This window comes from Labrus bergylta, chromosome 3 (genome assembly GCF_963930695.1).
Source record: "Labrus bergylta chromosome 3, fLabBer1.1, whole genome shotgun sequence".
NCBI lineage: Eukaryota > Metazoa > Chordata > Actinopteri > Labriformes > Labridae > Labrus > Labrus bergylta.
This window is the reverse complement of record NC_089197.1, coordinates 19,002,087-19,029,677: the sequence shown is the minus strand read 5'-3', so window position 1 is coordinate 19,029,677 and position 27,591 is coordinate 19,002,087. Positions and strand designations below refer to the sequence as shown.

Sequence of the window (27,591 nt, the reverse complement as noted above, 5' to 3'; positions counted from 1 at the left end):
CCATAGAGATAGAAGCCATATATCCAGTGTCCACCCAGTCATGCCGTTTTGTCACTGTGGAAACGATGCGTTAAGTCACAAGATTTATTTATTATCAGTTGTCAGAGGTATATGAGCCCTTCAGGAAGAGTTAACGATGACACATCAAACCTGTCACAGGAGTCGTGAGGCACTGATTTTTAGTGATGAAACAGTATATGGAAATCTGTAATATAATGCTAAAAAATATAGATAGACCTATTTACATGAATGATTGAATTGGTCAGCAAAAAGCCTTTGGAAGTAGGGTATTGTACAATATTAGGCAATTCTGTTTAATACACCATATCTCAAAATAAAGTTTTTTTTGTTGCCCTTTGGTTTATCAGTTTGAACAAATACCTGCACTGTCTTTTCATTGAAGTACTAAAATAACACGCAAAATGTGTGCAGAGCTAAGCTCAATTTGAGTGATTCGATGTAAATGTATGTCCTCTGTTACCCTGTGTGCATTTGTCTTATACTGTATGTTCACCACTGCATTTGCCTTAGTTACCATCTCTCATCAGAGGCCTTGCCAGTCCGTAGAATTATGTGTTTGTTATCCCCAAGACTGGGTACATGAACAAACTTTGCTTTATTTACTTTGGCCATAAACAATTTTCTTAAACTGCTTTGTGTTGGAAATTGCAGATTGGATGATAGAAAACATTGTATTGGCAATAGAAGATATTTTCCATTTCTTGTGGAGAAAATGGGAGTGAAGGGTTTGTTTCTGTCTGGGTGTAACATGATCCTGTAACATGGCAAATGAGCTGAGGACTTTAACAAGATGATTCAGCAATGTCTGGGAAACACTCTGAAAAGCTCTCCGACTGGGTGATGGACATAGTTAATCCATGATTGTTTTTTTTTTTAGGAGTTTGAGAAAGTGAAGATGTGGTTATTAACACTACAGAACGGTGTGATCTGCTCAATGTGTCTTTTCTATGTTGGACTGTTCTTTCATGCTAATCTTCAAGATACAAATTGTTGTCTTGTTGCAATAGACACCTTTTTTCCACTGTATACTAAACAATTTAATAAAAGATTATATGGAACTGGAAACGTGTAAGGCTCTTAATGTCCTTAACACTTATCTGCTTTACAGTGCTGCTGTTTCACCTGATGACCAGCAGGGGTCCTCAGCATAATGAGAAAGAATCAACGCTAAAGGAGAAAGTCACAGAACAAACCAACAAAAAATGTTTTACGTAAAGATGAAGCAGATTGTGTGCTATTAAAGGTATTTTTAATATAAGAGTATTTCTTTCACATTTTTAGATGATTATTATAATTCTATCTTTACTGTTCTGCATCATATTCGTACACATACATAATGATATACATGGTTTCAACGGTTTTTTTGAGAGGGCAAAAATGGGTTATGGGCCTCTTGACCAGAGCCTCTTCTTAAGTTGTCATGACATTTGTTTTGGGAGAGAAAAATTCAGAAAAAAACTATATCTCAAAGAAAGTCATTATGACCAAAACGAGTCAATAGAGACAACCGCAAAAGAGAATGAATCAAACAGAAAATAGACACACGTGATGACAAAAATATAAAATATACACATTGAGACACCGATTACCCACAGAAGTAAAATGACTTCACGAGAAACAGCTACAAAGGGATGTAAATAAAGAGTTAAAGACAACCAGAAAGAGAAGAGAGATCATTCCATCAAGTGTCCAAATATTTTGCCATTGTGACAAAGCAATGGAATTTATGTCCAGCATTCATCTGACTTCTTGTCTATGACACATTTAGGTTTATGTTTCACTTCTTTTATTAGTGATTGAACTTTTTACCCATTATCTGTTATGTGGGGATTTCTCTATGGTAACATATCATAATGTCTCAGAGGTGTTGGCCTGGCATGCCAATGTTTCTTCAGAATTTAAAAAGTTTTGGCAACTCGGTTCACAATTCATTTTGACAGATAGATTAACAACATCAGGATTTGAATAGTTATCAATTTATTAAAGTTCAAACTTACAATACAAATAGTATCAATCGTGAAATCAATGAGTACATCTGATGATTTTGATTAAATAAAAGCACTGAAGGTCTACCAAAAAAAGCATTTATAAGGATTTTCAGACCTGAATGTTTTCCCAAACCCAGAAGCACAGCTTCAGTGTATAGTTACCTGCAGGTCACCCACATAAAACATTTATAAGGAGGACACACTGAATCATACGGACCCAGACATGTGATGAGCAGTTATGACATGTACCTTCTGCCTGGATTACATTGAAGGAGATGAAATGGAAAAAGTGATCAATAAGTAATCAGCTGACATATCTGCAGTTACATAAATGCACCTTCTAACTCTGGGAAAGTGGAGGTCCATGTTGGTATTTATTGTCACTCTGACAATTAGCAACATGGAAAGACTGTGGCAGTTGCTTAGCCTTCAAATGTTGAGTTGCTGACTTTAAATAATTGTGCTGACATTAGTGATATAGGTATGATCGATGCTATGCTAAAACAGGAATGATTTCAATTAATGCTCCAGTAAAACCCCAAATAAGTTAAGTAGACAAACAAAGTAATTAAAAATAAATGTTTATATACTGTACACATGATTCTTTTTAAAGTATGTCTGTAGATACATCCAATATTTTTTGCAGAGCTTATACTCTATAACTTAATTTGCTTATATTGGATTCAGGACAAATTGTATTACTCAAAACAACCATGAACGTGCGTACAGATTTTGACATCTAAACCTACTGATGCTTCTTGAAGCTGTAAATGGATTCAACTAATGCCGTTCAAAACCATACACCAGAGTTTTTCTACATAAACACATGCATCATCATGGAAAGTAAAATGACTTAAAAAAGCAACACTTTACAAGCTAAGTCATTGAATTATTATTGAGTAATTCTAAAGTTTCAGAAAACTTTCCTCTGCACACATTCAAAACAACAGAACTTTTTACGTAGTTATGTGACGTCCAATAAGTGCAAAAGAGTGTTTAAAAAGCCATGGTGCCGTGGGTGGCAGCTGTGTTCATTGGAGAAGACGGCATACCCGGCTAAATGTACTCTCTTCACAGTGTGGCTCTGCCAGAGTAGCTTTTACACTTGTCTTGTTGCGCTGTTAAATGGAGAACACAGTGCGGTAAGACTCACAGTACTTTACTTCACTTTAAATGAAGGAGGAATACACTGTTACTGTCAGGAGAAAGAAATAGAAAACTAAAAGGGTCACTAGTTTGAAGTTGTCAAAGCAAAATAGTTCTGCTGTTCAAGTGCATCCTTATGTAAGAGCTCTCTGCAGTCAACCTGAAACCAAATGAAAGGAATACCTCTGTCTGCTTTATGAGTTATGATAAGGGAGTTTGGACCTCACAACTTTTGTGTAGATTATATTAAGTGACTGTTTAAAAAAAAACTTGCTCTCTCCGCCAATTATTCTGAAAGACTTGAAACTAGTTTATTATATACTATGGGGTCACAGTCTAATTCTTTATTAATTAAAAATGGGATGAAGAAACAAGCTAAGAACACCATATAAACAAACCATTTGGGCTTTTATTGTGAAAGTTAGCAGTGAGCATATTTATGCATCCAGAAGACTGAATGTTTCTGATCTCATTTTTATCTTTTCTTGAGTATTTCTAAAACCTCAAGAAGGGGAATGTCTGGCTAGTTAGCTGCTACATGCTTACATGTGAGCAATCAAAGTATGTTTTTAGTGCTTTTTATGTAAACAGCTCCAAAACAATGAACTGTCAGAGAGTTTATAATGCTCGTTAGAAGTGCAGGAAACTGCAGAAGATGTCATTTATTTTCTCCAATACAGCAATATTGTATCCATTGTTAAAAAACAATGAATTATACCAGCTTTAAGGTTCGATATAAAAAGAAAGATGAAAATAATGGAGATGTTAAGCTAACACTCTGGTTACATTTCAGTACTAACAAGATAATAAAGACAAAGAAAATGAGTTGTTAAATTCTTACAATGCATGAAACATAATTCACAATGAGCATGACATGACATTCATGAACACAGTGATGACACTTTATAATTACAGGAGACTCCACAGCCCAAACTTGTCATTTTAAAGGGTCGGAGGCAAAATGTTTTACTCACCTGAAAGCACTTGCTCTATTTCTTCAGATTCCTCCACAGCTACGGGTTTCAGCAGCAGGGCAAACAACACAGCAATGCCTATCACCTGTGAAAACAGAACCCAAAGAAATTCTCTGGTTAAGCTGACCCACACATTTGTATGCATCATTCTGCAGTAAGCAAATCATCTGTGCATGTGTGACTAAAAAGACGATTGTTTTAAGACCTTCAGAGGCTGCAGTATGAAGATGCTCTGGAACAGGGAGAGGCCAAGAGACATGACCCATTTGATGGACTTTGCTCTGCCGTACTGAAAGCCGTACAACAGGGTGAAGAAGGTGGAAACTCCACTGATGGAGAGCAACAGGAACCAGCCCAGGAACACACACCACCAGGGCAGCCAGCAGCCTCCTGTACTCTTCGTCTTCGTCCTAATTATGGTAGGTGGGCTGCGTGAAGGACAGGGTAGAAAAGAATATGTACGATGTAAAACGATGACTTTTCTACTCTACACAGATAGTGTGTATGCTGTGTGTGTGTGTGTGTGTGTGTGTGTGTGTGTGTGTGTGTGTGTGTTTGCTGACCAGTATGTCAGGTGGCTGGTTAAAACCATTTCCGCCTTGCGCACCAGCAGGATGGCCATGTTGAGGGTCTGCTTGTAGTGGTCAACAATCATGAAGTTATTTGCATCCAGTTTCTCCAAGCTCATGGTGAGATGACTGAGACCAGCGAGCAGGAACTTGCTGCAGTACACCCAGTGGGGGCTGCTCTCACTCTCCCCTGTGATTGGGTGACAAAAATCCCCCAAAATTATAACCATCTCTCTGAGAAGCACACTAAATTGGATTAGTTTTAAAGATAGATTGATAGACTACTACTAATAATAATAAAAATGATGATTATTATTATTATTTGAATAATAATAATAAATCACACACTATTGCCAGGCTAATTTTGTGGGATAATGTTTTAGTTTATATTCCTAATTTTGGATTAGACAGAGGAGGCAGTGGAGAACTTGTGTTACTCTTTTAATTGGCTAGAGCTATTTTACAAGACTTAATCAGGTGCTATATTTCAAAACACAACCTTGCATATGTTGAATGAATTCATGCACTTTTTCTAAGGCAGGGTAGAGGTCAGCGCTGCTCTCCAGTATGCCAACCTCTGGCATCTTGTTTCTTGGACTTTTGCTCAACCAAGAAATCACCTCCTGTGTTTCCTACGAAGGATTGAGAAATATTACAAAGGGTTAATGTATACAGTTTTAACTCATGCACAGGGAAGAAGTAAGATTACATACAATACCTTATAGGTCAGCTAAAGTCAAAGCCACGATCACTGTTTATAGCTACTGCAACATAAACTGGAAAATTAGATAAATAACGCACTTTAAGAGTGTCACATCCAGAAAGGTTTTATATTTTTAGAGTCACCTTCAGAATATTGGGTAAGGTTACAGCAGGAGGTCTCAAGACCCCCTCAGGGTCGTCTTTTTTAGACTTTGAAACTATGCGAGGTTTGATGCTTCTGAAGATGGTGATGATGAGGATGTTGATTGGGAACATGAGAAGAGCACTCTGTACCCCGACCATGATCTCCTGCCAGGTAATCTTCATTGATCCTGGAGAGAACATTATATAAGCAAGGACCCAGCGTCAGTGATGCAAGCTAAAATGAAACCAGGCCTAGGCAGGATAATCACATCACAGATATTGTTGCACAATGCTTTTAAGGCTCTCCTCATTAAAGCTCAAAAAAGGGACTTCACTGTTTACTCTACATCATAAAGCTGAAGACAAAGTTACATGTTCAACTGCAGTATATCAGAGTTTTCTGTCCAACTGGATGTGTTACTTCTAAGAAGGGGTAATACCATAATTATTTCAAATGTGGGGGTTCAATGCAATGCAGAAAGAAAAAGCATTTCAAGAAATTATTAACGCAGCCTGACGTGTCTTTGCTGCTACATATTTTAAGCTAAAACATATTTTAAAATTATTAATTTAGTGTGCTTTGTAAGCTCTTAAAGACAGTAAATATTGAATCTATTACACAACTATTAGCAAACAACTATGTAATGAATGGTGTGCACTTTTAAAATTAACTCTTAAGATGATTAAGGAACAGTTAAAAAAATGAAAGACTAAAGATGTAATTCACCTAAAGAGAAGAGCACTGGTGAGTTTTCATTTACGGGAATGTTCCAGAAGGCGATGTTAATGGCCATGGTGCAGAGGAGCAGGCTCATGCAGCAGGAGACTCTCTGGGCACGTGTGAACGGACTACGAGAGGGAGGATCCACTATGGACACCCAAATGTGCTCATCCCTAAAGCCAGTCGATGTTCTGCTCTGGAAAATATTCCTGACAGAGATAAAACAAATCCCAAAATTTGACAATGTTTATTAACATGCATTCTGGAGAGCTGCACTGGCATAGTGTTTAAACTCTGACCTGAAGCTGGCAATCTCGTTGCTCTTTGCAGCATTGAAAGTTTTCTTGGTCATGCCGTCTCCACGGTCAGCACTCAGCCAGCAACAACAAAAGAAGTGCCACACTTGTCGCGTTTGCAGGTCTTGTATGGTCACCTTGTTTATGTACCTTTTTATAAAGGAGAATTCATAAAACAACAGAGATCATAATTATTTACCATTATGAACATTTTAAATGGGAAATGCTAACATTCTTGACAGCACTGCAAACTGAGAACCTAAAATGATCAACACTATTGATGATGTGTGTTTTACTTTGGGATCTCTTTTCACTGCATAGATTACCTGCCTGCAGCCTAAATCAAGGTTAGAAAATTAGCATGATGGTGTAAAACAAAAAGATGTATTTGCTGTATTATGAGTACAGATATCATCAACCTCTGTTGCTTCATTGGCCATTTTACTGAGTACTACATTACAGGATTGTATATTGCCCACAGAGTTTTGTGTCATTCATTCACATTCTCCATCAATGCCTGTGTGTATCCATTTGAACCGTATTCTCAGGGTGGCCTGTCATAAGAAGTGATAACAAGGAAGTGCTAAATGAGATGACAGGCATGACATTCAAAGTGTCACTGCAAATGAGCCAGCTAACTTTCAATAATTGTACCTGTATACAGCTCAAGGAAGCCTCCAAGAGCTGAATCAATCGAGGCATATAAATCAAATCACCAGGTGTCACTTCAAGTTACAACATTTTAAAATAAAAAATCTGCAGGTAATATTCATTCATACAGGTTTCTTTTGTTTTTTTATATTTTCAGTGAGCTGTCTCAGATAGGTTCAGAAAATTAGCATTTCAGTATACTGTCTCTGAAAGATGAAACTGTCTTTATCTCTACATGCTACGTCACTGATGTGTGCTCATTTTCAGATTCTATAGTACCATGATGGGTGACCTCCAGAGTTGTTGTGCTGCAGTCTGATGTTTCGCAGTTCGCCGATTGGAAAAGCTGTGGCCAACAGGAAAATATCGACGGCTCCTCTCTCAAACACTGGCTTGTCAGGATCTATGAGGTTGTGTGTGTCACTCTCCCCCTCTGAGCCAATCAGCTTCACTGTCACCTACAGGACAGCACATTGTACTGATGAAACAGGGTTCCCACATCTGTTACAGTGTGAAGAACCACACTGCTATTAGTTTAGCACTATTTCTACAAACGGTGTGTACTTGACCTAGCTGCCAATCATTTTCTAAACCACACGGTGGATGTAGACTGATAAGGCTATTTATTCTTCTGTCCTTCCAGATGTGTTTCATCAAAACAATTTCTTGATCTTCTGTAAAAGGTTTTCAACGTATTCATGCCAAGCTATTGCTTCTCTATAGAGTAATTATCATAGTAAATGGCTGTCTGCAATTAAGATGCATTAAAGTGTTGGTGGACATTTCTTACATCCAATACTTTTTTAAAAACAACTTTATTCATAAAAGTGTAGTTAAATAAAAAAAGTTTCTCTGCTAACAAAAGTTAGTCAATACAAGTATTGAAACATATGTCTTAAGTTTTATCATCTCTGCCCTTCAAATTAACTTTGCAGAGATTCATAATGTAATGACAGCCTGTTAACATTGCTAACCTGTCTGTTATGAATGCTGCTTATCAAGATGTTGCCAGATGTAAAATATTATCCGAGAAGATATTGCTGTCCATTAGAGAAGATAAAAGAATACTATTTGCTTTCAACATTATACATTTCAGCAACAACTAAATTGCTATTGTCACTTGAACTGAATCCTCGAGTCAAGGTAGGAACAATGGGTAAATATGAGTTTGTTGTAAACAGGCTTAAATATTGTTTATGGTTCTTATATATATATATATATATATATATAAGATATATGAGCAAGTGTTTTTTATGAATACTCACATTGGCTGTAGTCCCAGCATTCTTCCGGTTGCCTGTATGGACACTGATCAGGTAATTGTACAGAGCTCCTGGGTGATTGTCCTCCAGCAGAGTCATCTTCCTCTAATAGTTCAAAACACAAACATTTGTGGTGAAACTGCTGACAGCAATAACCTTATTTATGCACTGCAATGCAACATGGGAAAAAACATTATTATGAAGGTAGAACATCATGGCTAAATTTAGATGATTTTATGGCCTGATTATTATTGTATTTCATAAACTGTTCTTAAATGCTAAAGGTGCGATCAGTGTGGGAAAATGTACACTTAAATGGATCATTTGTGAAAATCTGAGAGACTGACCCTGGAGCTTGCCCTGCGGTCTGCATAGCAGGCCCACAGCAGAGTGATCAGGTAGAGCCCAAAGAAAGCACACAGCAGGGCCAGCACCACATAGTTTGAGGTCACGGTGGCAAATAGCTCTGCCGTGCGAGAAATGTCCACATGGTTTGGCATCACAAAGAAGGAGCTCCCAAAGAGAGTGAGGTGGTTACACAGACACTGTGTTCGGTTTGGACTGCTTTTCTCTCCCACCTGAGACAAAGAGAGCAAATCGATTTATTTTTATGTCACTTTTACTTCAGGTTCTGTACATGCAGGGTCAAAACTCACCTGGCAGCCATCAGTGCTCCACTTCTTCTTGTTTGTGTCCCAGTACAAGCACTTGCTCATAAAAGAAGATATCTTCAGTGTAATGCCTGGCTCCCAAGTGGAGTTGTAGAGTCTGGCGTCAGCATACCATTCTCCAGGTGTTTGCTTAAACATCTCTGGTGTTATCATCCAGCGATAGCCTCCTGTTGCAACAACAATTTTATCAGTCACACTTTCTTTTCTGTACTAGAGTAGAGAGATTAAAAAAGACAGAAATCAGTGGTGATTGTATGTACCATTCAATCAATTCATGCATGTTACAGTTACCTGCTAGGCTCAAGATAGTTTTGTTTCCAGAGGATGTGTCATTAGGAGGTGACCCATGAGCCAGCATAAGAACCAATGAAACATTAGCATTCGGCTCCACAGTAAGGAAGACAGTCATATACGGGTCTGTGATGTTGAATGAAGTCAGCGCTTTGCTGTTTTTCTCTAACTCAACAGTGAAATTCGTCTGTGCTCCAGCATTGGGACGAGGCAAAAATATCTAGTGATAACAGACAAAGCAATATATTAGAACTATTAAAATCCAACTCGAAAACGTCTGTTTAGAATGTGAGCAAAAAAAAAGCTCAATTAATGCTGCATAAGAGGATCTCAAAAGTGTCTTTGTTAATTATATTTCAAAAAAGGACATTTGACAGAGCTTGACTTCAATATATTTGTTGCCATTATTATTTGTTATACAACATGTTAATCTATTAATACATTAAATGTAAAAAATACAGTTTTAAAATGTTTGAGTTTGAGTAACAATGATAGAAAACACAGCAGCAACAAATTCTCCAGTTTTTTTAGCTTGTTAGCTTCATTTTGTCAAGCACTTTGTATCCCTGTTTTAAAAGTGCTTTATAAACAATTGTACTGAGTATCTATAAAACAGGGTTTCTAAAGCTTCTATGTTTAAAGAAAGTGTGCTAATTGTAAGCATTCAGCAACTTCTTGTCTAAAATTACCGTTAGCAAGGAAGTGTTTGATTGCTAACATATCTGATAGTGTTATACAACACTAGTGAAATATGTTGACTCTTAGCTAATGGTTATTTTAGCTAGTTATTGGTTAGACCTTATGTTGGCGGTGATCTGATGATAGCCTATGAGATATTAAAGTTGTTGAATAACCTTTGAATATGACCAAATGTCCCATCAGATTGTTACCCATTATCTTTTCAGTTGTTGATCACTCTGGGAGCTATGAAATTATAACAATTGTCCCTTTCTGCCTGAAGAAGATCCTTTGGATCTAAACGTTACCCTTAATAAATTGGCTCATTGAGAGCTGAACAGTGGGCGGACCTTTCTCTTTTTTCTGCAGTTTATACTTTATTTTTCTGCACCTGTATGCAACTTTCTTGGATATGTGCACACTAGTGTTTTTTGGTTTTTTTTTTTTATCTTTTTGCAGTTTTATTACACAATAGTCAATTCTCTGGTTATCTATACCTCAATTTTCTCTGTGAGGTTTGCCAGTGTTATGGCTGAGGTTCCATCATTGATTAAAATGTTGAAGACAGATCCTGTGATGTTGTCATCTGACGGATGAGGATTATTTGAGAATGTTGTCAACTGGGAAGGAGAAGACCATTGTTAATAAGGATGACAACAAAGATGCATTCAAAATTTTTGCCGGTAACACACACAGACCTGAGTGGTGATGGAGCTGAACCCGTCGAGCTGAGTCTCCATTGCTGAAAATGAAGGGAATTTGACAAACTCGCCTTCAGCCTCTGAACCTATCACTGCATTACCGAGGTCAATAGGTGGGTTACTTGGGAAATGGAAATAGAAATAGAAATGTTATACAAATACTGCCATATTGTTTTTATGATAAAAGTAATGTATCATATGAGCGATACTCTGACAGAGAACACCAACCTGTTCTGATAGAGGGTGCCTGTTGTGTGCTTGAGGATAATTTCTTTTTCCTCACCCAAAAGTAAAGAGATAGTACGAATGATCTCAAAGACTTCCTCAAACAAAGCCTGTAGGGGGGAAACAAAATGCAGCCTCATTCATCAGTAGCAACTATAATGGCGACAAAATGTGTAAGATGAATATGTCACAGTAACATTCATTTGACCTCACCGTGGGGTTTGGGTTCGACTCGACGTCACATTTTTTAATTGCGAGGAGGAGGATGCCAGTACTACATTTGATAATGCGAGTGACGGTATCCCTGTTTTTCAAAGCAAACTCTGCTGTCAGTTGTTTTGTGACTTCCAACAAAGTCTTGATGAATTGTTCCTGTGGAGGAGAAAAATCAGAAAGCCTTTGATGTATCAATACAAACAAAAAACGTAATACTTTACGCCAGCACTCCATAGTCAGGATCCCTACCCTTGTATCGTCTTTCGGCTCCCCTGCAGTTGTTTCCATCCGATAAAGCTCTGCATCAACATCCTGTCTCAGAATAAAACAGAACTTGGGAACTTGGAGTTACAATTAACAAAAAGACAACTCATTTCATGGGTCAAACAGTCTGTAGGCTAACTTTATGAGGTAGCTCTTACCTTGAGAATATCGTTAATGTTTGCAATATTCCTCTTGAGCCCTGAAAGCAAAATGTGTTTCAGTTTGTTTTGATTATTTTATTTTATTTCATTGATGATGGAAAACATGAGAAACAAAATGTTCAAATCTAACTTACGAGATCTGTTTGGATAGGTGGATGCTATCATCTTCTGTTAAAAAACAAGAAAAACACAACATGTATGACAATTCAGTCGAAATGTTTGTATGGCTTCTTACTGACCATGAAATGTAACTCTTACCTTTTTGTTAATTTTAGTCCCAAAAGCTTAGGAACAAGAAAAAAAATACAGTTAGCAGGCAACAAATTGCAGTCCAGGAAAAAAAAGACAATTTCTTATATATTAATTCTTGCAGTTGTGCTGAATCCAAAAGATGAGGGAAGTAGAGGAAGACAGAAATGAAAGATAGATATCAAAGGAAGGACAGAGTTGAAGCAGCGTTTAAGAAGTGGTTATCGCATACTGTGGGTGCAGAGGAAGCCTCGTCTCTGGTTGCAGTCAGATGTTCCGATGAGCTCAAGAGGATTCAGCTTCATGTATGTGCAGTTGTCCTTTGAAACGTTCACATTTTCTGTTATGAGAGAACAAACACACACTCACCACATAAGGAAGGTTGTATTTGGGACATTGCTTAGTACAACAGATACATTACCCTCAACCTAAACAAGACAAAGTAAAATTTAAGACATTCAGCATGAACATCAATTCAGGATATAATTTTAATGACTATTTGTAACTTTTTAGTTTTAAAAATAGGGACATTTGGCCATCAGTTAGGATTCTCAGGCCCCAATGTAAGGCTTTTAAATGGCTTTTAAATAACCTAGAAGCCAAACATATTTAATGAACAAAGGCATTTTAAGCTTAAACAACTACAGTTATCCATTAAGAAGGTCGGATTAACATACAACTTGTACAGAAGTTTTTTTTTTTGCGGGGAAATATTACTTACTAATGATTGGTTTCAGGGCCTTCCCTTGGACCCCCTTTCCCAACCAAAAGGTAAAGCTGCTGAAGTTTCTCTTGCTCTGGATGTTCTTTAGGAAGATTTTGTTGGGCTTGTTCAGCATCTGAAGGAGTTCTCCACCTCGGTGTTCACAGCTGCTCTTCGCCTTTGACCAAGTGTTGGATCCCCCAACAAAGTCAAAGCAGACATTTCTGAAGACAAATTCACACAGGGCAGGGAAGCCATTCCCTGGACAGGCCTCAGACTTTCCGGACAAAGATAGAAATCCAATTGAAATCAACAAAAAGACAGAGGTTCGGAGAAACAAGTCCATGGTTATTGTTTTGCACAGGGCTAGAGCGCATAGTGCTGTAAGAGCCTTGGCAGAAACAGCAAATGATACCAAGGTCACTTCCGTCAGTCACATGAAAATGAGTTTACTTTCTCCAGAAAAACTCTGCATAAGTTGTCAATGGATTAGGAAAATCACTGCAGACACTCAAACAAGATGCAAAGTGGAGGAGTCTCCTGGCATCACTAAGAACAAACAAACTTAACTTGGCTCTGCTCCTGACTAACACAAAGGTTTCCCCTTTTTTATCAATGGAACAGTACTGTTTATCATCATGTTGTATGTATTGAAGTAAGTTTAATAAAGTGTCCCCTGATTTTGTATTGTTACAGGGGAGTACCTAACCTACAGCAGCCAATTTCCCTCCTACTCCTTACCAAATTTAGCAAGGAATTCTCGCGAGATTATATATAGGAAGCTGTTCCCGCGTGTGTTTGTGTAACAATGTTAGGAAATGCATTCAATGCCCTTTAATGCAATGACAAAACTGCGTCCATGGCGGGACATCTGAAGGTAATTTCAGAGAGCGTTTAGACAATATGTTGTTTCAAGATTCCGATTAATTTGAACGCATCTGAGACAGTTGTGTGTCGCTGCTTGCTAATGGTGGCTCATATTGCTCCGCCTAATATCAAACCAGGAAACATTCACGTGTTAGCTTTGCTGTGACTGATCAACACAGAAACTCTGCGTTAGTTGTAGTCTTTGCTGCCAAACTCTCTAGTTCTTTGAAAGTAAGAAGGGTAGGTGTAAGAAAACTGCAGACAAACAGATTTTTTTAGGTTGCAGCTCTGCGAGGTTTGCTGCTATAATTTAGAGTAAAGCATTCAGTGCTTCATATTGGTCTCAGTTTACATGCAAACAAATAAACATTCGTGCAGACCAAAACAAGTCGCTATAGCCCCCAATGCGGACTTCTTTATATATGTCAAGACCAGACGGATGGTGTTAAGGCACTTTGCTGTTTTATTCACACAAACTAAGAAGTACCCAAGTGGTGAGGTGATCTTTTGTGGTCCTCACACTTCACTGAAGTGTAATCCTTTTTGTTTTTTTCTTCTGAAGGCACAAAAAAACATCTTGTGGCAATGCACATAATCACACTGTGTTTTCATGTGACTTACTTGTGATAAGATGGAAACAATGAAATCATAATGCCTGATTTGTTTTGGGGACCTAGATAAAACTACCCACCATTAAGTCTTGTTATTAAAAGAAGTTATCTGTTTTTAACTTCATATTGCATATATCACCTGTGTATGGCATTGTTTATTGTATGTTGTTCCAGTTAATGAGTAAGTATGTATTGAAATTGAAAATGATGTACAGGGAAAACTGATTGAAAGATATTTAAAAACAGACACATTGAACAACCACTTAGCAGCTACGGAGAGATATTTCTTTCGGAGGCAGGAGGACAAAATAAGAGTGAGTGCTGAAAACTAGTTGGCCAATAGCCACAATAAGTATTTTAAATGCATGAAAATATTTCTTCGTAAGTGCTGGATTTTCAGATAGGCAGGTGTTGTGCTATAGTTTGCTCTATCTGACACAAATGCTTGAATTGAACTTCTACAGGTCTATTCACAGTTGTTCATGTGTAAAGTGAAACTTCTTAAGACACAGATTAATTAATTTATTTCCCCTGCTTTTGTCAACAGAAGCAGCTGAAAGATGCAGTAAAAATCATCAGCTCCGGTAGCCTTCTCTTTGCCTCTTACCTCACTGCGGTTGGGGATGAGCGTTTCTATGCCAACCAGCTGATGCCCTTGCTCCAGAGGATTGTGGGAGCAGAGACAGCACATGTGTTGGCAGTGAAGATGATCGGTCTGGGTCTGGTTCCTCTGAACCGCTATCAGGACCCGGCATCATTGGTAACTTTGTAGCCTTACTTTTTGCTCAGTTAAGATTCTCACTGACATCATAATAGAAACAAGAGCAACGGCTGTTCACACCAAGAACAATCACAAACATCCACACTGATGATAAATCCACTCTGTGTCATAACAGCAGCTTAGAAAAGGGAATTGATGTCATCATGTAAATGTTTATGGTGCACGTTGACACTCGAAGGAAATCAGGAGGAAATGGGTTCACGTTCACAAAAATGTTTTAACATGAGACTAGCTGCAAGAATCCAACATTCTGATTATGTATGATTATGTATAATTGTCTAAAACAATATGTCTTTTTGTAACAGTTATAGCTCCTGATGGGACAGATTTAAGACTTTATTTTCTTTGTCTTCATGTATGTGCAGGAAGTGAACGTCCTGGGCCTGAAGTTCAAAAACCCTATTGGGATAGCGGCGGGTTTTGATAAGCATGGAGAGGCTGTAGACGGATTGTACAAAGTTGGCTTTGGCTTCGTTGAAGTGGGCACAATCACTCCCAGGCCTCAAGAGGGGAACCCTAAACCACGTGTGTTCAGACTCACTACAGATCATGCTATTATTAACAGGTAAATATCACGATATGCTTTGTCTAAGGAATAGATCATTTAAACTGTATGTTCACAGTAACATGTAGAGAAATAGTAAATGGACTGCACTAAATCTGACTAGAAAAACACTTGTAATGTACACTTTGAGGGCTGGACATTATGGTTGTCTTACCAACGATTTATCCGTATTATTGTTTTCATGTCTACATACACTCAAATTACATTTATTGTAAGACTGTTTTTTAGTATGTTTTTTTTTCTGAATCTTTAATTCATTTATTCATCTATTTCCATTTTATTCAATCCTGTCTTAGCAGGAACATTGCAAAACAAAGGCAAAAAACTAATTCTGATTAAAGTAGTACAAAAGCTTTTATATATGATGATTATGAACAGCCTCCTTTTCTGTTCCATCTCACAAAGAGCACATTCAGCTTATATAACAGTAAAGGAGCCACATTAGTCTCAGTTCATCTTTGAATCCTTAAAACCGAAAACAAGAGCGGTTGATGGGAACGAACCTGTATAATGTTCTTTTTCACGCCGCTCATTATGTCCACAGATTAGGCTTCCCACGTGTTAGCTTCTACTGACTCCACAGCTATCAAGCTGTGAAAACGGGATCGAGGTTTACCTAATTTTCTTTAAAGCCTTGAATAAATTAACTTAAAGAAACCAGCTCTCTCCTGATTCTTCTGCCTCATTACACAAAATGAAATTGCCAGTTGCTTTGCATGTAGCTCTTTAGCACTGCGATATTTTGAAAACGTTTGCTTTTCCGTGTTTATTACACAGCTTTGTTGAGCATTCAGATCTGGTTTGTCAGTTAAAACATTCTTCTGTTTTTTTTCCGTTTAGCTGACATGAGAAAAGACTGATGTTGGGGATGCAGTCTTTAGAAAATCATAAAGAGCTTGCTGAAAAAGAAACCAACACGTTTCAATAAATGCAACGCCAACATTTTTTTAAATAATGAGGTCAAAGACTTGAAGTGTGTAATCCGTAAAAAGAAATGTCTCAGTATAATAACGACTGAAGCTTTGCCCTGAGAAAGTGAGATTATCATTGTTATTGATTGGTGAGTTTAGTTGTTTGTTGTTAGGGTAGCTTGTAGCAGGGTGGTGACAGTAAGTTTTTGCTTAAATACATTTTGATACAGTATTTATATTTTGTTCTTTTCAGATATGGATTCAACAGTTGTGGGTTGGAAGACGCACGACAGAGGCTGACAGCAAGACAAGAAACACAGAAAGAGCAAACTAAAGGTAAGCAGACAGTACTTCTGTTCTCTACACTTGTCTTTATGAGGGAAATATAAAAACAGTTTTGTTTTTGTGTCTGTCGTGCTATTATCATATTTCATTAAAGAGTGGTTAAATACGCCATTCATCTCCCTTTTAATGACCTTGACCTTCCCCTTGTCTCTCATTTTATTGTGTCTTCTCCACGCCTGTTTACAGCCTGTGTAGCACTCCAGCAGGCTCTGCTCCTTTTCAGTCACGTGTCCGATGATGCAGCCTGTGTTTCTGCACGTCTGAACTTTTCCTATTTGTGTATGTGTTTGTGTTCGTTTGCATACGTGCGTGTCTCTGTGTTTATAGCCGGCCTTCCCTTGGGCATCAACCTGGGGAAGAACAAGCTGTCCCAGGATGCGGGGGCAGATTACCTCGAGGGAGTGAGAGTGGTGGGCGCTCTGGCTGACTACCTGGTGGTCAACATCAGCAGTCCAAATACGCCAGGACTCAGGGATCTACAGGGCAAGGCTAAGCTCCACCAGCTCCTACATACGGTACGACGGTTCAAAGGTTCATCCAATAATTGAACCTAACAGTAACACGCAGGACAGTTGACATATGAGCACAATACAAATAAATACATAATTTCACAGAGAAAGATAATCTGTGATTTTCTGTCATAAAATATGTGCTGCTGAAAGCCAATCTCAACTCAAGCCATAGTGCTGCTGATCTAAGGTGCATATCAAGTAGAGGTGGGAAAAAAATCAATTCATGTAAAAATCAAGATTCTTCTCTTCTAAGATTTAGAATCGATTCATAACTTCCAAAAATCAATATTTTTTTTGGTAGATTTAAAAAAAAAAAAACATTTAAAATGTGTTTTTGGGCTTATCAGTAACTCCCTGCTAAGTGCTAATGGTAGCTCTTTAACTAAGTAGAATGCCAAATAGAGCAACAAGAAATTCAGCCATTCTCACAGATGACTGGAGGAGATTAACTAATTCATAAATAGACTTTGAACCAATGGCTCAATGAATCCAGAATCGTTTGAAACGAAAATTGATTCTGAATCGAATCGTGACCCCAAGAATCGAAATCGAATCGCGAGACACCCAAAGATTCCCAGCCCTGATATCAAGGCATTTCAACAGGGTCAAATTTAAAGGTAGAGATGTGTTAAAGCTTGCTGAGGTAAAAAGTTGATCCTATACAATGTTTTTGAGCCCATTACAATTAATTTAGAAGGCAGACATATCTGCACAGCGCCATTCTTTCACCATGTTGTATCTCTCTCTGCCCCCCTACTCTTGTGTCACTCACATTTTTAACTGAATCTGCTCAGGTGTTGAAGGAGCGCGATGCCCTGCAGGGAGGATGCAAACCTCCAGTGCTGTTGAAGATCGCTCCTGACCTCACTGCACAGGACAAACAGGACATTGCTGATGTTGTCGATGAGGTTGGTAGGGTGTTGTCGCCATTTAATTTTCTAGCTTTACCTTTGATTTTGTTTGTAAGTTTTGTTTTTTTGGGGGGCTTTTTGTGCCTTTATTGGAGAGATAGGATAGTGCATAGAGTTGGAAATCAGGGAGAGAGTGGGGAATGACATGTGGGAAAGGAGCCACAGGCTGGATTTGAACCCAGGCCTCCCGCTTGGAAGACTACAGGCTCCATACATGGGGCGCGCTCTAACCACTGCGCCACCAGTGCCCCTTCCGGCTTGTTTTTAATTCAATGCTTATCTTTATTTATAATGTAATGACGTTTTGATTTTCAGTTTTAGCATTCCTTCTTTGTTTTTAATTTGTAGCCAAATAATTCTTGTAAAATTGGGCGCTTATCTGCAGAATCTAGTTTATTGCTTGAATATTTAAATGAGTAATTCCTATATCTTGACAAATTAAATTAAAAACATCCGGAATCCAAACTAGCTACATAAAAACAGTAAGATAAGAAACTGTAATTTAACACCCACAGAACCTCCTGCACATGTAAAAACAACTAAAAGTCAAGTTCAGGGTTTCTTCTCTGTGCAGTGTCACAAGCTTGTATGCAAAACATACACACACCCAAGGGTGCAGCCATCATCTTGTTTATACAGCATCTATATAAACAGAGTTAGAAAGTGCTTTAAAAGTGCAGGAAAAAATGAATCATATACACTGCAGGAATTATAGTCACATAAAAGTGAAATAAACAAATAGAACTGATGGTATTGGGGAAAAAAGAGAAATAGAAAATACAATTATTTCCAAAAGTCATTCAGATGCAACTGTTTTATAAGGGATTTAAAAGATGAAACGCATTCTTCTTTTTTGAACACACGGAGTGTTATTGGAGTGCAGAGGAGACAAACCGTAATGGAAAAGACATTAAGGAGAGGCAACAAAGCACAATTTAAGCACTCTCTGTTCCTCACAGTACATTTAACATCAGTGATCTGTGAAAGTCAAATGGCCTTTACTCACTGTCCCTCTGACTTCCTGTCATCTCCTTGATGTATGCTCTTGTGTTTGCAGCTGGGAGTGGATGGCTTGATGGTGACAAACACCACGGTGTCCAGACCAGAGACACTGCAAGACGCAAACAAGGCTGAGGTTGGTGGGCTCAGCGGCCAGCCACTCAAAGACCTCTCTACCAGCACTGTGAGAGAGATGTACAACCTCACCAAAGGTACTTTTACAATCAGCAGTATGTTCTGTTCATGACATGTACATATATCATATTCACTTATGATGATGTTTTTAAGGTAAAGTGCCAATAGTTGGAATTGGAGGTGTGGCCAGTGGGCAGGATGCCATGGATAAGATCCGCGCCGGTGCATCGCTTGTTCAGCTTTACACAGCTTTCACGTACCAGGGCCCCCCCATAGTGACCAAGATAAAGAGAGAATTGGAACAACTTCTTAAGTGAGTATTTTGTTTGAAAGTCAGGATCATTCATTTGATAGAGGTTTAATGGTATTAAGACGGTTCCCTTTAATTTAATAATTAAAAGGGTTTATTACACCCGTGATCTTAATAGCTTAAATCTGTAAATGCAGCACTAAATAGCCCGTCGTATAAGAAGCATGAGCAGTCAGGCAGGTTTTAGACATCTAAAGCAGATCCGAAAGCGGAGACTTTTTGAATCATTAATGGAGAGATGTCAGAGTGGGGCTGCTATACACAGGGAGCGCGCCAGAGCTGTTGGGGGTTCTGTGCCTTGCTCAATGGAATATTGGCAGTACTTACAAAATGACCTGGCACCTCCAGCTACCAGACCAACTTACAAGTCCGCTCCGGACTTGATCCGGCAAACCCCCGGTTCCTAACCCAAGTCCCTACAGACTGAGCTACTGTCGTCCCCATAAGTTAAAAATAGACATCACATTGTATTTCCTGGGTGCTAATAAGACCAGAGTTAATTATACAAACTCACTATGTCAGACTATCGTGGACAACTTGGGTATGTTTCAGCAACTCTGAAATTACTTCTATTATTAAAAATATGTATATAACCTTTAATGTGGCATTTCTCAACAGAGTTTAAGCCTCATCCGTGATATTTGACAGCCATGTTTTTCAAAGTTGTGGGGAATAAGACTATTGTGCTCAACATAGCGAATTTCATTCTTGAACAAAAAAGTATTCTAATTCCTCTTTTTCCTAGGGAACAAGGTTTCAGCAGCGTCTCAGAGGCAGTGGGAGCAGATCACAGAGGAGCAGGTGTGGCGACTCCTTAACTGATCCTTCTGAAAGAGATGGTAAATGTTAACACAGACTCAGCACCTGTAGCTGCCGTGTCCTCAAACCAGAAAACAAGATCCACCATGTTCACTGAACTGTGACGAATGCTGCGCATTTAAGATGGTCCCTCCACCGTCCGATTATTTACAGGAGCAGATGTTATCTGAACTGGTATTTCAAACCATTTTTACAGTATTTATAGTGAGGAATGCAATCGCCGAGGGCACAAAATCTAAGCTTCTGTCCTAAACTTTAAACACAGGGAAATAATAATGTTAAATGATTTTAAGCATTAAGAAGATTAGGTGTGTTTGTGAATTTATTTCAAACTTGTGTCCTTTGTTACAGTGTAACAGCCTGACTGTAAAATATTAAGTGCATACTGACACCAAAGTGCTTCAACTATTCTAACACCAGCCAAATGAACTTCTATTTATTGATTTATGAAAAAGTCATTTGGATAGAATAGCCAAACTTGTCAAGCATTTTGGGAATAGTCTAATGTAGGTGTTAAATTTGCTGTAAAACTTTGTCTTATTCTTACATTTGATGTCTTTACCTACGTATGATGGAGTACAACAACTTGATGTAGACAAAGTGTGAACAACAAAAAATTCCTTTTCACTTGACCCGCCTCCCCTAATGAGAGAGGACCTGAAGCAGAACCTTTTATGGCAAGTGTTTTTGAGCTCCCTGTGTGGAGGTACACTATGTCTTTACTTTATTGGAAAGGCTGTAAATATGACACAAAAACAACTGGTAACTACGATACTGTATTTTCAATTAAAAAAAACATGTTTCTGATTCATTTAAATTTGAACCAGTTCATTCTAATTTCTATTTGGACGACCATTATGTTTTGTCCATCTCAAACTGAAACTGTTGAAAGCTGACCTATTCGTCGTCAGTATTCTGTAAATTAACAACATTGTTTGTTCCAATGCGAAAGGAAACTGATGTTAGCGCCTGTTTCAAGACATACAAATAATTGATGGTGCTTTTCAAGAATTCTGCAACAAGATAAAGTGCTTAGAGTTATAAGGACAAGGAACAAGCAGTGGTTATTCATGGACCCCAGAGGACGATCAATTGACAGATCTAGAAATCTTGATGTCAAATGAGAATAAAATACCTCAAACTCTTTTCTTACAGTCTGTAGTCTGTTGTTTATTCCTGAAAGTTTTTATCAAAAAGAAAACGTTTGATATAAGTTCACTCCTTATTTCAAATTGGCTGTTGAAACCATCCACTCAACGTGTACCTTTGATGTTAAATTTCATATTTCTGATAGTAGTTCAGTCATAAAAATGTTGGTTCTTAAATGCTTTACAAACTGGGAGACCGTGGTTAAAGTAATCTCAATGATTTTGTACATTGTTCTTTCCCTACATCTCAGTTTTATTCTTGTTAGCTTTAAGAGAACTGCACGTGTTGAGGCCAATGATTCTCACCACTGACTGGAAAACATGCTATAAGGTACAATGAACATAGAGAACCAGGTTAGACCAGGAGAGAACTGAAGTACCCTCTTGTTTTGAACAATTGCCTCATTTTTTAGTAGACTTATGTAGCTTACTATCACCTGTTCCTACCTATCCCTCTGCAGCATTACTTAGGAGGACTTCAGGGATTTGAGGCCCTGAAAGAACCAAGATTTATTTTCTCTGCTCACTTCTTATCAGCTGTGGCCAATGTGATACCATGGCTTCTTGCAGATGGAAGATGCTGCTTTTATTGTTATACAGGTAAAGATGTACTCCAGTCCCTAGCTCATCAGCCTACCAAAATAGGTAGCTTTTGTTAGATTTATCAAGTGAATGCAGCAGTGTTTGTGAGGAGCAGCTGTGATCTGTTCTGCCCCGCACCTCCTCCTTCCTCTCCTGAGGCCAAATGCAAACTGGCCTTTATCGTGTGTGTCATCTTGAGAGGAGAGGTGTGATCTGTCTTTCAGACAAACAACATTTTGAAACTGATGGAGGCTTGGAAGCACTGATTCCCTGTACCTGAGATGTTTTATGTATTCTACATTAGTGCAGTCTGAGAGTTAATAGAAAATTGAGGGTCAGTAGTTGGTGTAACTTTTATTTGTGAAGGCTTTAGAGTTCAAGCTTTATTTTTGAGACGTGTAATGAGTCAAAAAGTAACCTACCAATGTTAACATGTTATCTGTGGAGGTTAGATGTGTTAGTAACATACATGTAGTCTTAGTAGAAGAGTTGTACATTATGTGTTTGTCTGCAGAGAGAGGAAACAAACTGCAGTGAATGAACATTAAAGGCACATTCTGTCTATTTAATGGGACTAAAATCATGCTAATGCAGAAGAACTGCAAAGGAGAAAGAAATGGATTGGCTTTGTTCCCTGTTGGGTAAGAAAACCACAAACTGGGGAGGGACCTATAGCTCTTTCCTTTATCAGTGAAAAACACTAAATGGTAGAATAAACGCTTGGTTACATTGTAACCTTGGTTCTCTGAGTGAAGAGGGTGTCCCTTCACCAAACATATTTCCAATATGGGAATTGATTCCATTCAGGACATCTGACGTGGACAAAATCTTTAAGACACACCACTCCCAAGCCAGAAATATTCAATTTGAGCGCAGGAAACTCCATTACCTCGAGTGAAATTATAGATGTCAGTGGGTTGTACATTTAAAAAAAAACATTTTATAAAAAAAACTATGCTTACAACAACAATTGATGCATTTGCTGTAGTCATTTAAAAAAAAAAATGAATACAAAAAAATGTACATATCATAAATTACATGAATCCTAAAAAATAGAGGTTGCCACATTGGAGTACATGCTGGGTGATTCAACCTACTATAAAGCTCTTGTTTCAAGAAAAGATAAAGTTGAGCACATCTGCATAAGCCTCAGCTTTCATTCTTGTTTAGCACTACAAATCATGTTATCATGTTGATTGTTAACATTCCTCTCCAAACATTTCTATGACCACATTTTGATATTGACTGTGTTGGTTGTGTGGCAGGAGATTTTTACTCAGCAACAATTACATCATTCTTACAAATGTTGATTACTCTCTATTGATTGATTCACTTTTGATTGACTTACAAAATCAATAAAGTATAGCTATTGAATTATTTACAAAATGATTGACATTCAAATCGATGTGATTACCAAACACACTTTGTTTTTAATGCATTTATCAAGGAATGCTTACATCACTTTTGGACATCAGTGGCACATGAATAAAACATAGGATTACTGAAAACCTCTTTATGTTAAAAAAGCCCTTTGGAAATAGGCACATAACTTGGAATCTGTTTAAAGGGAATTTTGATAAGGCAAGTTGACAAAATGTTGTGATGTTTACTGAGAGCGGAGCACAGCTTGTTAGTCTCTCTGTTCACCATCTTTACTGTGAAGCATGCTGATTGAAGCATCTTCTTATACATTTCTCACAAGACCATGACCACCAAAACAAAAGAGATCTCAACACTGGAACAACTTCAGAGCAAGAGTGTGAAAGCCATGCAGAGACCATGACTAAAACCCACCTTAAATCCAATAAAACTGGGAATTTACCTGAATGTAGCAATTTTCTGCTAAAGAAATGTGCTTCTTGTGTTCAATGTGTTTGTTTCCACCTTCAGGGCAGTGCAGAAGTAACTTTATAGCACATTGTTCTTGGTTTTTAATCTACATTTTGAATCTTTAGGATATTGTGGCACTTTTTACAAGCACATTAACCCATTTGATGTCATTTCTAAAATCACAACACAAATAAAACTCAACTGGTTGTAGATCCTTAATGTTAATTTACTCAAAGGAAGGGTTAGCACGCCACAAGGAAGTACAACCAGTCAAGGAGTACATAAGAAACAGAAACATTACCAACAAATAAAGACATTTAAAAGTTTGTCTTTATAAACATGTAGCTTACATTAGTCAGTAGGCATGATTTCTTTATTTGAAATATTTTATAATAGAGACTTTTCTTTTTTTAAAAACAGCTTTTGGGTCTTGGTATTAAGATACTCCTTCCATGCAGCCGTTTTGTATTCTTATAGTGATGGAAGGCGCAACTTCAAACTTCTGTACCTTGATTTTGAAAATCAGCTCAGATCTATTTTGACATTTTCCTTGGTTCTTTCTTAACGATTTGTGTATTACTTCAGTTAAATTTCCTCGAAAAGTTTCCTTTCGTGACTGCGTTGACATAACATTTCTTCAGACCAATTTCAGCTTCCTTTTTTATATCGGCTGTTCAAAGCGTCCTGAGAAACTGCAGATTGGGTAATAGTGATTGTGTCCTTTTAAACTGACCTCGTGAGAGTTTATAAGATTGAAAACAATTATTACTTAATATAACACAATAATCTACAGATAGTGTCTCTATGAATTTATTGCTAGGACTTCTTAAATGTACCATAATTTTTTTTAAAGTTATTTTTAAATGTCTCTGAGTGAACTCAGTTATTTTCACATTTTTTTGTTAAATTATTCTTTGTCAATAAAAAAAAAATATCAACACTGTTAAGGGTTAGCTGTTTATATTATTTTAATACAATGGAAAGATACCTCAGCTGTACTATGAAGTGATTATAACCATTTTGCCTCACTTGTTCCCTTGTGTAGAAGAACTTACTAAAGTTAACAGGCAGATGATGCAACCAGCAAGTTTTGTCGCTAAAAAGAATCATCATGAGTAACAAAAGAGAGGCTGAAAAAAAGAAAAAGAGGGAAAACAATAAATAAACTAATTTTTCAGCTCACTGCTTTCTGTTATAAGATGATAAGTTTGACAACCAAATACAGTCAGTGCCGTTGAAATCCCAATGAAAACACTTTGCTAACTTTGCTGTTACTTCATTAACTTCTTTGGGTTTTTTTCTTTCTCTTCTATCTTCTTCAAATTCTGTGGCATTCATCATTTTTAAACCCTTAGAACCCAAATCTTCCCTTAGTGGTCAAATGAACATTTTCAAATGGCATATGGTGTCTAATTGAAGTACACAATGTACAGTAAGGCAGCCGTGTAGCAGATGTGATTATGTAACTCTGAAAACTAATGGTGCTGTCTGAGGTATGTGTTAAGAAGGAGGGCAGCGGCTGTGAGCCTGTCAGGTCATTTTATTTTCATCCAAACAAGCATACGTAAATGTTCTTCCTGAACACTTCTGGTAAAAATATGTTGCCTAGATGTTAAAAGTAATGTGACATCAAACCTACAGAAGAACTTTAGACATACTCTAAAACATTTATGTTTCTTCTTTAATGTTTTTACATCCTACAATTCTACAATTAACTTAGCAGATGCTTTTATCCAAAACGACGTACATCAAGATTAAGTACAACACAAGCAAGAATCTAGTAAAAAGGAAACAATCCATACATGGACTCTGAGTAAACACTTCTGCGATTCATTACGGGTGGGAATCACCAGAGGCTCCATGATAAGATATTATCACAATACACAATACTTAACTGCTTATTATACCCAAAAAATTAAACTAAATCAAGAACTGTTGGTCAAATAAGACAAATTCTCAGTCTATTGATCTCACTTCGGTCTTTTTATTTCTATACAATTCAGGCCCACAGACTGTGATCAAAGTAAAACCCTGTAAAAGGGTTCATGCACCTCACAATCTGAACTGTTGATATTTCAGTCTAATCAAACTTGAACATGAATGTTTAACAATTAAACTTGTCCAAAATAAATCTTGCAACCCTTTCAGCAATTAAGTATTAAAAAAGCATAAAAAAATCATATTAAAAATACAGATACTTGGTGGCCATGAGACGATATAATATTGCCACACAGAATGCTGTATCGATTTATTCCCCCACCTCTACTATTCATACAACCTTTACATTTAAAAAAAAAAGTTCTTCCCGTAGTGTGAATATAAATAAATAAAAGATTACAATATTAATGTATTCTGTTTCATATTAAACTTTATAGATCGTTATCTGAATGTATTGTGAAGTTTTTTGGTTAATAAAGATTATTACGATTATTATTATCCTTTATTATTCCCTCAAGGATTAATAAAGGATATCAAAATTACAGGAAAGTTTTAGATGGGCTCATGCGTTTTGTACAATGTTTGACTACAGGATTGTTATTCCATTCTTTTGTACACAGTCATGAAGTCACAGGTGTGATGGAGGCAGACAGAGACGTAAACTATGTTGCATCATGCTGCTCAAACTGATTACCACTGATGAATGACAGGAGGCAGCTGTTGCAGAAGCCAGTATACATTTTGCATAGAAAGGAACAGTTCCATGTATTGAATTCGTTGCCCCTGGTATTTAAAAAATACATGTAACCTAAAAAGCCTGACCAAACTCACTTTTCCTGTTGTTTAAACCTACATATAGAAACTTGGAAGAAATTGCTTAATTTTGTGGAGCTACACAGAATGGTGTCTTTTTGTAATACCTCAAAATTGCCACAAATCTCCTTAACATCATATTTATGGTTAATGAGTCCTATTTGGTGTTTTTACTTTATGTAAACTACAATGAATGGATGCACATTCAGCCTTGAAGAAAAAGTAACTATAATACTTCTGTTTCAAAAAGAAATGATGTTTAGCAATAGTTTCTAATGTTTATTGGCTAACACAAAGAGAGACCTCAAGCTTTGTGGCTATACTAAACACAGTTTTTCACTTTTACCAAAGAATAAATTGTTTAAAGCATGTGGCATAATTGAGGTACACCGTCACTGAGATGGTACAGCTTTGAAAGAAGGTATCAATCAATCAATCTTTAGTTACATAGCACCTTTCATACAAATCAAATGCAATTCAAAGGGCTTTACAGTGACTGAAAAACAAGAAGAAACATAAAATAGAGACAGAACAGGGTAGAAATAAAAATCAATTTAGAAGTAGAGACTTCTGGTTGGCTCTGGACGAAGCATTGATTCAAATGATGAGTAACAGTTGGACGATTCTATGGGCAGTAATGCAGAAGCCATTTAGATTTGATTATGTAAGTCATAGTGCTGTTGGTGCAGTCTAAGGTCATTCGTTCTATAAGAAAGTATGACAGCTGGGAGCCGTATTTACTGTGTTGCACTGTACACATTAAGCTTGAATATTTGTACAGGTCAAAAAGTGGATGTTCTGCTTGAAATTCTTCCCAAATACAACAGTTACAGTTTCTCTTGTTCTATATTTAGCATTTTATTACAGCTGTTTTCGGTTTT

The 27,591-nt window shown here is 37.4% G+C and overlaps 3 protein-coding genes across 3 annotated transcripts in view; 2 read left to right on the top strand and 1 right to left on the bottom strand.

Moving 5' to 3' along the window:
- The window catches only part of ist1 (IST1 factor associated with ESCRT-III), a gene marked incomplete in the record, with an annotated part of 5,390 nt that extends 4,311 nt beyond the window's left edge, over window positions 1-1,079 (top strand). Inside the window, 1 exon segment of the mRNA XM_065952868.1 lies at window positions 1-1,079.
- Window positions 1,080-1,978: 899 nt separating this feature from the next.
- Window positions 1,979-13,121, bottom strand: LOC136178501 (polycystin-1-like protein 2). Its single transcript, XM_065952385.1, has 23 exons — window positions 12,652-13,121; window positions 12,163-12,270; window positions 11,940-11,965; window positions 11,816-11,849; window positions 11,679-11,719; window positions 11,506-11,568; window positions 11,254-11,412; window positions 11,044-11,150; window positions 10,813-10,936; window positions 10,612-10,734; window positions 9,437-9,656; window positions 9,131-9,312; window positions 8,822-9,052; window positions 8,478-8,579; window positions 7,492-7,670; window positions 6,565-6,711; window positions 6,272-6,474; window positions 5,545-5,732; window positions 5,198-5,330; window positions 4,693-4,888; window positions 4,335-4,557; window positions 4,130-4,214; window positions 1,979-3,127 (listed from the first exon to the last, which is right to left on the bottom strand). Exons 1-23 carry the CDS (start codon window positions 12,977-12,979, stop codon window positions 3,081-3,083), a joined length of 3,249 nt encoding a protein of 1,082 aa, XP_065808457.1. The 5' UTR covers window positions 12,980-13,121; the 3' UTR covers window positions 1,979-3,080.
- Window positions 13,122-13,395: 274 nt separating this feature from the next.
- On the top strand, window positions 13,396-21,553 carry dhodh (dihydroorotate dehydrogenase). The gene is made up of 9 exons (XM_020632515.3): window positions 13,396-13,510; window positions 14,659-14,871; window positions 15,258-15,457; window positions 16,622-16,704; window positions 17,041-17,228; window positions 18,020-18,133; window positions 19,194-19,347; window positions 19,424-19,583; window positions 20,326-21,553. The coding sequence occupies exons 1-9, from the start codon at window positions 13,493-13,495 to the stop codon at window positions 20,396-20,398; spliced, it is 1,203 nt and encodes a 400-aa protein (XP_020488171.2). The 5' UTR covers window positions 13,396-13,492; the 3' UTR covers window positions 20,399-21,553.
- Window positions 21,554-27,591: the final 6,038 nt, after the last annotated feature.

Excerpts from the sequence above, each read along its gene's own strand:
- LOC136178501 (XM_065952385.1), bottom strand. The coding sequence starts at position 12,979 with ATGGACTTGTTTCTCCGAACCTCTGTCTTTTTGTTGATTTCAATTGGA. Across the intron at positions 11,569-11,678 it reads ACATTAACGATATTCTCAAG|GATGTTGATGCAGAGCTTTA; the intron begins GTAAGAGCTACC and ends ATTCTGAGACAG. Across the intron at positions 9,657-10,611 it reads ACCTCACAGAGAAAATTGAG|ATATTTTTGCCTCGTCCCAA; the intron begins GTATAGATAACC and ends TGTTATCACTAG.
- dhodh (XM_020632515.3), top strand. Across the intron at positions 17,229-18,019 it reads TCCACCAGCTCCTACATACG|GTGTTGAAGGAGCGCGATGC; the intron begins GTACGACGGTTC and ends GAATCTGCTCAG. Across the intron at positions 19,348-19,423 it reads GATGTACAACCTCACCAAAG|GTAAAGTGCCAATAGTTGGA; the intron begins GTACTTTTACAA and ends GATGTTTTTAAG.